Source organism: Sander vitreus, chromosome 4 (genome assembly GCF_031162955.1).
Source record: "Sander vitreus isolate 19-12246 chromosome 4, sanVit1, whole genome shotgun sequence".
NCBI classification, from domain to species: domain Eukaryota; kingdom Metazoa; phylum Chordata; class Actinopteri; order Perciformes; family Percidae; genus Sander; species Sander vitreus.
Genome location: NC_135858.1, coordinates 26205713 through 26217780, shown reverse-complemented (window position 1 = coordinate 26217780; position 12068 = coordinate 26205713). Strand labels below are relative to the sequence as shown.

Here is a 12068-nt window from a genome sequence, read left to right as displayed (position 1 = left end):
CTACAGACCTAATTTGGTTGGTACAAAAAACTAAACAATATAGCCGCAAGCGGCAATTCGCGGGTTCAAGCCCTTTTTTTTTGGTTTCTCAAAGCACTTTCACTTGTTACAGGTACCTTTCACTCACATTCATGCACTTTGAAATCAAACTGCAGGTCCTGGGGTCGAACCGCCAACCTTCTGAACATTAGGCAAACACTCTACCGCCTGACCTACAGCAGGCTTGGGAAACAGCCCAATCGCCAAAAGTCAAAGCAGCAAGCAGCATTGAGCAGATGCCAAATCGCCAAAAGTCAAAGCAGCAAGCAGCATTGAGCAGATGCCAAATCGTCAAAGTCAAAGCCGCGAGCAGAGTGGGTTTGTAGCTTCACAAAGCTACGCAAAACCACTTCAGATGGTTCAATGCTCTATAGAAAAAGTGGTGAAACTAACCACACACCCGTTTCATCCCTACAATAGATGCAGCAAGTCCCGCGGTTTTGCCCCCTTTATCGGATTTTAACGAAACTTGGTACATACGTTCAAGTCAAGGTGTTAAATGTCTCCATCAATTTTAGACAGGATTCCCTGCTAGCCCGGCCCTTAAGTAAGTTCTTTGATTGATGGCGGCCATGTTTTACGATGAATCTTGCTCATTTATAGTAGAACTGTGTATCTCAGTACACCAAGGCCATATACCAATTTTGGTCTTGATAGAATCAAAATTGACAGTTCTATTGATTTAATTGTTTTTCACATTATGCAAATTAGCTAAATACCATCATGGCAGATGTTTATGGACCAAGAGGCATTTTTATAGAGCACATTGAGCTGGACATGTGTGAGGAATTTCATGTCAATCGGACTCACCGTGTGAGGGGCGTGGCCTTTAAAACTTTTGGCTTAAATTATAGTGCCACCATCAGGCCAAATTGCATCATGTTCTTTGGGGAGCATGAGCACATGAACAGTTATGGTGACAATTTTCACGTCTCTAACTCGTTCCAGCCCCCAGTAACTTGAGAAAAGGCAAAATTTAAAACTAAATAGGCCACGCCCACACGCACCAATCAGTATGACACTTCAGATCCTGGTTACTACTCACCCCCAGACCATGTGTACCAATTTTGGTGAAATTCCGTCTACTGGGTTTTGCGGTAAAAACTTGTGGTACTTTGGCGCCCCCTATGGGTTAAACTCATAATCCTATGCTAATCCGTCAGCCTATTCCTCACGACGCACTGAAGATACGTTACCAATTTTATGATGATTGGTCAAACCATTAGTGAGTTATGGCCAATTTACTGCTAAGCCCCACCCTTGACGTAATTCTTTAATTGATGGTGGCCATGTTTTTTCACCAATTTTGCTCATTTATGTGTATATCAGTCCTGCAAGGCTCTATACCAATTTTGGTGTTGATAGGATCAAAACTGACAAAGTTCTATTCATTTTACTGGTTTCCCCATTATGCAAATTAGCCAAAATTCCATCACTGCAGACCTCTATGGTCCAAGAGGCTTTTTTGTAGAGCACATTGAGCTGCATGTGTGAGAAATTTCAAGTCATTTGGATTTACGGCCCGAGGGGCGTTTTCTTCCCAAAACCGCTTTTTTGATCGTTAATTGTAGCGCCACCATGTGGCAGATTGGGCTCATATTTCTTGGGAACCGACTGCACATTATTTCCAGTCATTGGGTCAAGTTTCGTGTTTCTAGCTCATTCCAGCTCACGGGAATATGAGTCGCGGTTATGGTTGGGCATCGAGAACCGATTCCTACTTGGAATCGTTTCAAAAATTACAATTCCAGTGGAATCGTTTCTTTATTGGAATTGATTGGAGGATTTGGTTTCAAATCTGATCATGGGTTCCAAATTTAACATGCGCAAGTTTTGGTTTCCGTAGCAGCCAGGCGCTTGTTGTGTTGCAGCCTTGGAGCACAGTAAACGGCGCTCTAGTGTGGCTTTATTTTACGTTGAAAAAGCCCGGTAAAACTACAACCCACCATTGAATCAAAATAAAACTTTCCTCTTATTTGTGAAAATAGGCATGTGACCTGTTTCTACTAGAAAGTTCTACGAGAAGAACCGGAATCGAAAGGAAGAATCGCAATTGGAATCAGAATCGTTAAAATCCAAACGATGCCCAACCCTAGTTGCGGTGGAAGACAACAAATAATACTAAACCAGGAGAAAAACAATACCCCATTCGGGGTTTGAACCCTAACTAAGGTCAATATCCAGTCCTACAGATATTAGGGCTGTCACTTTAAAAGAAAACTTAATGAAGAGAACAATAGCTTAGTTTTTAGTTCTCCTTGAGAGAGTCTCGCTTTGCCAGACCCTCCTCCAAAGCACGCTGGAGGAGAGTCTGGCTACTCCACATAGAATTCGGGGATGGGAGGAAAACGTGCTCCGGTTTATTGGCATTTGTTTAAACCAATCACAATCGTCTTGGGCGGCGCTCAGCACCAGAGAAAAGCCGCGGTGCTGCTACAAAATAGGCTCGGAAGGATCTTTTTTGTGTACGTTTAAAAGTTGTTTTAGTCGTGCAACAGAAAATTCAGATTGGACAGATAGTCTAGCTAGCTGTCTGGATTTACCCTGCAGAGATCTGAGGAGCAGTTAACCATAGTCCTCAGAAATCCACCGGAGTTTAGAATGCCAACACAAAGGAAGCCCAAGGCAACGGATATCCGGCCTAAATGAGTGAAATCTCAAAGCCTAAAACTATCACTGTTGGTTAACGTTACTCTTGTTTTTCATGGTGGTTCAGTAACTTGTTGAGAGGAAACAATGCAGTAAATCTATGATTTATGGGCTTTTCCAAATGTTTTGCAAATAAAGACTTTTTCAAATTTACACATTTTTGGTAGGTACAAAATATGTTTATCATAGAAACTATACAGATCATATCAACATCGGTAAATATTTGTTGTCGGCCAAAATTTTCATATTGGTGCATCGGTGCAGGCGTATACTTTGGGTGTACGGTCTTTAAAGATAAAACTCCCTTTTGGCTTCAGGGCTGACTGATAACTCCTGCTGCTGTCATGACGTTAGCAGAGTTTGGCTTCACACTATCAGCTTGGCTTAGACCGGGACACACACAGCCTGGATCCGTGTTTCTTCAACTGCAGGCTAAGTGTTCATGGCTCAGTTGGCTTGGATCCCCACATGACAAGAGCAGCACTGTGTTTTAATGGCAGAGGTTCATAAGGAAGTTTGACATAATCCAGTCTGCCTCGAGTCTGCTAAGCCCATCCCAGAATGCACTGCATCAACAGCCACATCGCAGTCACTTGCTGACTGTTGGGTAACAAGAGTTTTTAACTGTACTGCTAATAAACAGTTGGACAAAAGTGAAACTACGTCTACACTGAGCTATAACATTTTTAAAAAGCCGTCTGTGTGCGTCCACATTAGCGTTTCCAGTCTCCACCTACGCTCATCTATATTGAGGGTTAAAATTCTCAATTAAGTTGTTCTCATTCACCTTTTTCTGTTTCTGTTGTCAGACAACCGAAGATGAAGAATATTAGTGATTTAATTGCAGCTCATAAACCTAGTAACCAGGCAGCAATTCCCAAGCTGCTGCACTGCAGTGCTGACTTTTTTTTATTGTATCAGATTGAATACAACGTCATCTGACAAAAATCACCCTACAGTAAACGTAAACAAATTTTGGCTGCAAGTCTATTTTCTTCAGTCTTACACATGGAACTACAGGGATTCTGACTTGGACTCTGAGGACAGCCAAAATGTGGGTGCCCAGCAGAACTGTGGCAGGACGCACAAGGACTGAAGCTGAACTGCTGCTTTTACTATGCAGCTTGCGTAGCCACAATGTTACTTTGAATACTGACAAAGTTAAGAAAGCACTTCAGGGAGCCAAAAGGACAGATGTGGAAACATGTCTGCTGAACATAAACAACCAATACAAATCAAGAGTGTTAGTGTTTGTCTTTAACAGTTCAGACCAGCTTGATTTAACAAAGTCTCTCTCTCTCTCTCTCTCTCTCTCTCTCTCTCTCTCACAGTGTGTCAGAATCATTATCTCCAGCATTTTTCCATCTGTTGATTGCCAGATTCTGCAGACTGGACCATACACAATCCAGATGTGGTTTGGCCTCCAATATAAAGTAAATCAGACTTCTGCTCTGGGGTGCTGATTCACAGACAGAACAGACACTTTCTGGCAGACTGTGATTATCAGGACAGAAAATGCACCTGAGCACATCAACACAACATCTTCAACACATTTAGTTTTATATATAAACAACTGAGAGGGCTGAACTTGGATCTAACAGGAGTCAAGAAAAAAAAGCAGGTGCTCCTGATGCTCAGGTGAATACTGTTAGCAGGAGTAAGACTGGATAGGGCCAACTTTGTAAGAGCCCATCATGGTTTGTCCTTTCCACATGAAGATCCAATGAGTCGTTGTCAGGTGGGAGAAGGATTGTACACTACTTCTTTAGTTTGTGCCAGAGTGACACTTCGAAGCTCTGTCCTGCCAGCAGGTAACATATGCACTCTCAGCATAGAAGATGGAGAGAACAAATGCCTTCATACCAGCTCTGACTCAGTCTTTTAACTCCAGCCTCTCACCCACTGTCTGAAATTACATTATCATGTTGCAGGGTAGATGAAAAAAAATCCACCGGCCACAATATTAAATTGCGGGGTTTTTTGTAACATACACATTTCTTTCAATACATTTCATATCTATAAAAAGGTATTTTCTTGAATGCAAACTGAAAGGGAAAGTCAGAGCAACATTTTAGGGAAAAATAGTTTAGCTGATAAATTGGTGATAAAGAAATCTGAATTCATTCATTAAATCCTAAAACTCATCACTCTCTACTCTTCGCACAGTCCATGTCTGGTGTCCCTTTTAAGCAGGAAATCTACCCACATTTGGCGCTTGGCGAGTGTTATTTTCGGACACTGCTCTCACCCACTTGTGCTGGGAGCTCTCTTGCCTGACTTATCAAACACAGATGTAACTCATTACATTCAAAAGGGCTGCATTCCATTTAGGTGTGCTGACTTACTGGCACACCTACCTGTAAATGGAGCACAGACATCCTAAATATTGGTTACACCTGTTCTTTTCCTGCTGTAACTGCTGAATAAATCTGGGCTCAATCTGGTCTGTTGAAGTTTACTCAGTAATGTCTGGAGCTTTAGTCACCATTTCTTTTCTACCAGGTGCTTTTCACACTGCAGGGATATAAGTGATTATTGTGATCAAAACCAGTGGATTACAAAATCTAGATCAATCTATCAATCAATCTTTTTTTTTTTTTTTTTAAACAGGAGTAATGTTCACTCTGAAATGATCAGTTTGACAACAGGTCGTGTCCTGTACTCCAATGGGGGACATTCTTGACTCTGATCTATTGCATGTCCTCTCAGTTCATTGTTCAAAGTGGAGGAGCCGTGCTGAACAGATAACCACGATTTCAAACGATCTGAGAAGTAATGTGTGGACTAGATCCCGACAGCTCCTGGAGATGGAAACAAAACACTTTTTGATCCTTTCAAAATGGGTTCTTAAAGGATAGTGACCAAGCTATGTAGTGAGGAGGACATTTCACAGTGTTTCCGGTTTTACACAGCGGTCAGACATACATTGATTACATTACTTGCCTCCACCGTAGTTACGTTTTTATAGAAATATAACCTGTTTAATTCATTTTCAATATCAGCATGTTGTGCTTATACACTTTAAACTGATCATTTCAGAGTAATCATTAATCCACACCTGTTTAAAAAAAATTAAAAAGGTGATACAGACATTATGTGATAAAATATAATTTGTAATCCACTGGTTTTGATCACAATAAACACTTGCATGCCTGCAGTGTAAAAAGCACCTGGTAGGAAAGAAAGTGACTTAAGCCGACTGATCAGTCGGCTCCTGTCTCTCACAAAAGTGCCTCGGGACACACCGAAGCCGACTTGAGCGTACGTTCTGCGCGTGCGCGAGACGTAATACGTCCCCATAACAGCAGGCGACGCTAATCTGTATTGCCGCCCAAAAAATGAAAACCGGAAATGACGGAACATCTCTCTAGACCTAGTAAACATAGAGCATGCTGTTGTCAGTCATTGTTTTCATCAGGGAGTGTTGATAGTAGTCAAGAAGGATCGTTGTCATTACTCGCTGAATGGAAGTGAATAAGATGGCTAGTAATAGGACACTGGTGTTGTCAGCTCTCGGTTTTCTTGTGCACTGATTCGCTGGTCAAGGGCTAGCACTCCACCAATCAGATTGGTCATTGAGTCCGACTGCCCACAGGCCGATTCAACGAGTCAAATCGGCCAAAATGGATGCCGACGGCGCCTCCTCTTCTGGCACGGAACACACCGAACAGACTCGAGTCACCGACCTCGCCAGACTGCCCGACGGCCGATAATCGGGTTGGTGTGTCAGGGCCTTAAAGCTCCAGACACTATGGAGTAAGACTGAGCAGATTGATTGAGCCCAGATATTTTCAACAGTTACAGCAGGAAAAGAACAGGTGTAACCAATATTAACGATGCCAGGGCTTCCTTTACAGGCAGGTGTGCCAGTAAGCCAGCACACCTTAATGGAATGCAGCCCTTCTGAATGTAATGAGTTACACCTGTGTTTGATAAGTCAAAATGTCTGCTGTAAGAAAGGCTTATTGTTTGTGAGTAGACGGAGCGAGAACAAGTGGATGTGTGACTGAGGAAGTCCAGCTGGACAGCAGCTGTTGGCATCTACTTTAATAAACACTTATATAATATCCACTATTACATGTGTAGAGTTGGACTGAGCAGAACTGACACGGTAAATAAATGACAAACTCACTGGCCACTGTGTTTTAGTCCAAGCACACCAAGTAGGTTTCCTTGTCAACTCTAATCTGATCTGATTCCCATATGATGGACTTCAGTTTGAATGATTAAACACACCATGTGGTCAAAATGATGTGGACACCTAAACATTACAGCCATATGATATGAGATAGTTGAACATGTGATTTGGGCATTAATCTGCTGCTATAGACCTTCTTTTATCAGACTGCAAACCGCAGCATCACTGTCATAGACCTACGCTCAAAATTGAGCATACGTACATTTAGTGTTCACTGGAGGTTGAGGATACAGCTTATTGAACTGGTTCTGATTTATCAGAAATTAAATCAGTCTGTTAAATAGACTCAATTACTTTGATTAATGTTGATTATAAGTCAATCATTAAAAAAGGTAAATACCATCACCTAGAGGTTGATCACTCTGAAAAAGGTTTGCTGTTGAAGAAAAGGTTCATTCCAGATAAATGCGAGTGGGTAAGATTTCCTTTGCAGATCAGCTTTAAGGGGACATATTATTCTCATTTGTCAGGTTCATTCTTGTATTTTTCTACTAGAAGATGTTTACATGCTTTAATGTTCAAAAAACACACTTTTTATATTCTCATACAGTCATCTGAATATACCAGCATTCTATACATGTGTCTGAAACGCTCTGTTTTAGCGCTTGTTCTGATTGGTCTTTTGGAGTCTCTGCGCACTCTCTACCTATATGTAGTATAGTTGTTACATCACAACCGTACAAAGGCCCGTTTAAAAGCACAGTCTCTGAATACAGGCTGCGTGCATTTCTCTGTGGCTGGAGCGTTTTCATACTTTCACAGTATTACTGTAGCACCTCGACCTGCTTTACAATCAACACAAGGCATGGAAAGCTCACTTTTTAAAATACGGGACCTTTAACATCAATCTGCAGCATTAGTGCTTACCCAGAAAGGAAACTGCTGAAGTTCTGTAAGTCGCTGGTGTCCATCACCACGTTAAGATCACTGATCGTCCTCTCAGATCTCTGACCCTTCTGCAGGACAAATACACCAACAATTACTCAGTTAAAAAGAAAATACAGAGTCATTTAGTCGGTGCAGTGATGATTAATAATGTGTTATCAAATGAAGCCTGTTTTTTTTTCCTCTTCTGGAAACCAGTCAATTTTCAGAGTTCATTTGTATTAGGGGTGGGAAAAATAATCCATTCTTAGATGCATCGCGATTCTCTCTAGAGCGATTCGGTGCTCGACGCAGACAAGTTAATAATACTTTTTTTATTTAAAAGTTACTGTCTCCAGACAAGTACAAATCAGAAAACAGAGTGACTGAAAGAGGATGGGATAATGGACAACAACTTCGAGAGCAGAAAAGAAAACACACACAAATGGCCAAAAGGAAAAGAAATTTAAATTTGGTATATATACACACACATGATCTACTAAGACATACATAATCAAATCATTGGCCTCTGAATCGAATCGTGAGGTGCCAAGAGATTCCGTAATTTGCATGATCTGAGTTTGAGAAGAGAAGGCAGCAGAGTGAGCAGAAGGAGACAATAAATTGAGTAAAACACCTCACTGAACATTATAACCCTCATGAAGACAGGATTTTTGGCAGGACTGTTGCATTAGACTGCATTAGTTTTAGCGAGGTGTAATTAATAAAGTGTAATTCCAGCATGCAAGTGCCCCTGAAACCACAAACTGTTTTTTACATTGCTGTGTGTGTACTGATGAAACAAACTATTAGTGGTCTTTAGTGTTGGCAGGTCTGTATTTAAACTTTCGACAAAGAGCCAGGCTAGCCATTTCCTGCTTAAGTCTTTATGCTAAGCTAGGCTAACCACATCCAGCTCTGTACTTAACATATAGACATGGGACCCCAACATTTGGAACTATTCCTTTAAACATCTCTCTCATTATTTGGGGAGCCACAAATCATAGAAGTACAACATCTGTACAACACTTACAAAACATGTTTCAGTTACTGGAAGTTGTACTAGCTCTCCTTATGTTGCAATGGAAATAGAAAAAAAAGTATTAAACTATAACGAAGAGTAAGAAGAGTGTGTGTTTACAAAATGAGTGTTTCCAAATTAAACAGCCAAATCATTTATCAAAACAAGTCAAGACTTCAGAAGACTACAATTTTAAATGATTCTTCATGAGCCAGGCAGGATGAGTGATTCAATGACACCAGCTGTTCTGGTGGTTGATCCAGTTAGAATGAAAACCAGAAAACTGTTGGACCTACACGAAGCACGTTAACAGGACACAATCACAGAATGTCCCTACAATAGATTTACAATTACTCTTGACTTTACATACAGTATTTGTATTGGCTGATGTTGACGGTCAACCATCATTTTTTGTTAAACTGTGACCAAAATGTGCCTCAGGCCTGGCGGTAGGGATGCGTATTGAACCTCAGTTCTTATCACAAACTGGCAAGTACTGAGAGTTGTCGTCAAATGTCTGGTCAGATTCATAATCTTGGAACAATTATTCTTTAATCAGATGGTACCTGATATAAATCATAATTTTGCCAGTTGTTTTTGACTATTTTATTTAGTGATCCTGTATGGCTTGTGTTTAGACAACATTTAACCAAAAAAAACTAAAATGTCTTAGAGCTGCTGCCGAGGTCTGAGGAGCTGCTAAAATCTTAAGTGAGCACTTGATCCCTCATCAGTGAACGACTGAACGTAGCCCTCTGTCACCCTCTTCTGGCTGGACACACCATCAGCACCTATTCTGTTAAGGATACAGTGCGTTACCCGAAACATTTTCAACGCAGCTTTTGTCTCTCTGACAATTAGTTTCGTGTAAATGAAAAGAAACAGCACCACCAAGGTTTTGGCTAGAGTCCTGTTTTTTGACCAAACTGGATCTGAACATTTACTCCATCTAAGGGACATCATGAGAAGAGCCTACGCTATACTGGATTGTTGAGGCCAAAACTGATATCTGCGATAAGCCAATAACATTGGGCTCTAATTATGAGTATACTGGCTTTAATCATGAGTATACTGGCTTTAATCATGAGTATACTGGCTTTAATCATGAGTATACTGGCCTAGTTATTGGAACAGCAGACAAAAAAAACAAACATGAAATGCCTTGCTTAGTTGATATTGGATGGGTACTAGAAGATGGACACAGAGTTAGTTGAAAAGGGCATATAGAAACCAAAGGAGAAGCTGTATCAACTGTTTAGCAGTCTGGAAAAACAAGAATGTAGAGAAATTGAAAGAAAATGTATATGAAAAACGCTTATATGCAATTTGGGACTAGATCATTTGATATGAGAACTAGAAAAGGCAACATTTTGTGAGGAGATTTGACTTATGTCAGTTTAGCTAAAACATGGGGATTCAACGCATTCAGAAAGGCTAAAAGCGGCAATCAAATCAACTCCACTTGTCCGGTGCCTTGGCTAGGGTGGGAATGTTGGCCAGTGCCACAGTGGACAAGAGACCCTCTTGTCTCAGATTATTAGCACAATGAAAAGGACTCACCTTGACCTCAGAGAGCTGGAACTCCACCTGGAAGACCAGTTCAGAGCAGTGACCTGATACACAGAGCTGCTGGACCAGCTGTCTGCCACCTAACACACACACACACACACACACACACACACACACACACACACACACACACACACACACACACACACAGTGTAGTAACCTGATGGCTGAAGAAATGGAGGACTGAGAGTAGCGGTTTGTTTTCCTATATGGCACATTATAAGACCGGCCTGAGGGCATACAGTGATTTCCCTGGACGATGATGATAAATGGTTTTGTTTGTAGGACACATGGTATAACCAGTGTATAAATTGTGTTTTCAATATGGCATTTAAGCCCAATTATTTTGATGTAACATATTAAATATCTTTTGAAAAGAGCAGCATTGAAGGAAGTACTTAGATCCTTTACTTAAAGAAAATTAGAAATACCATGGTATATGAGTCCTTAATTTAAAATGTTATTTAAAGTTTCTATATGTAACTTTTTAATGTTTCTGAAACATTTTCTGTCTGAGCAAAACATTCATCACAACTATATGATCTCCCGGTAAAACTAACTCAGTGTGGCCGGGTTGGCTCAGTGGGTAGAGCAGGCGCACATAAACATAGAGGTTTATGCCTCGAAGCAGAGGTCCAGGGTTCGAATGTGACGATTTCCTGCATGTCTTCACCCTCTCTCCCCTTTCTCACCTAGCTGTCCTATCCATTAAAGGCGGAAAAGCCCCAAAAAAACAAAAAAAAACAAAAAAACACAGTAAACAGTGTTTGTAATACAGCAGGTGTGGTGAAAACACTAACGCTTTTGTCCAAAGCGGCCGCTAACATCAACACAAACTGAAAGTTACGAATAGCCACTTTAAGGAAAAGTACAGATAAGAAGTATTATTAGAAGTAAAAGTAATCATTATGCAGGATGGCTCCTTTCACAGTGCCAATTTTTTATTATTATTTGTATACTAGTGGGTAGATTGGTAGTATAGTACTACATCCAAATGTCCTTGCAGCCTAACAAAAGTGTTGTATGCCTTTCTTTCCTCAGAAATGTTTTCCAACGCAGGTTTGAATTTAAAACTTGTATTTCTTTCATTAATGTTAGCTTTCTAGCAGTCTTCTTCTTCCCTGCCTGTTTGATTTTTAACAATGTTATCGCAGCCAACTGTCAATCAGTGGGATAGTGTGAAACCAACAGGATGTGATTCATACTTGGTCATGATACAAATAAAATAGCGGCCCAGTCTCCAAAACTCCATAGGGATGTACCTTTTAAAAATCACAAAATAATTCTTTTGATGTGCGGCCTTGACTATAGGCATGGAAACAAGGTACTAAAATGTAGCAACGCTACGGGTAAAAAATGGGTATAATAAACTGTAAATATCGAATTAGCAACTAACAAATATTTTGATCGATCAATCTGCTGGTATTTTCCCAGATTCATTGATTAATCATTTAAACATCAGAAAACAGTGAATGCTATGGATTGAGACAGCGCTGTGCTCTTACTGCTTTGTAGAGTCTTTGTCGTGCAGCTGTTCAGACTGATGCCATTCATCTGCGTCTGGCGCTTCAGATCCTCCTCCAGCTCCTCCACCTCCTCCGTTAGCTTGGACAGTACCTTCTCCTTCTCTCCTGCTTGTTTCTGTCCACACACATATGACCTGTGGAGACGGACAACAGACCGTTCATTTACTGTCACGACAATTCAGCCCTTCGGTTACCATTTTCC

General features: G+C 40.8%; 1 protein-coding gene across 2 annotated transcripts in view; it reads right to left on the bottom strand.

Annotated features, from left to right (window-relative positions):
- The window catches only part of cenpp (centromere protein P), a 105968-nt gene that overhangs the window by 92521 nt on the left and 1379 nt on the right, over positions 1-12068 (bottom strand). For both annotated transcript variants that reach the window (XM_078249200.1, XM_078249201.1), the window contains exons 3-5: positions 11846-12000; positions 10332-10420; positions 7754-7842 (exon numbers count right to left, since the gene is read on the bottom strand). In XM_078249200.1, coding sequence (XP_078105326.1) covers positions 7754-7842; positions 10332-10420; positions 11846-12000 — 333 coding nt within the window. The remainder of the gene's footprint in view (positions 1-7753; positions 7843-10331; positions 10421-11845; positions 12001-12068) is intronic.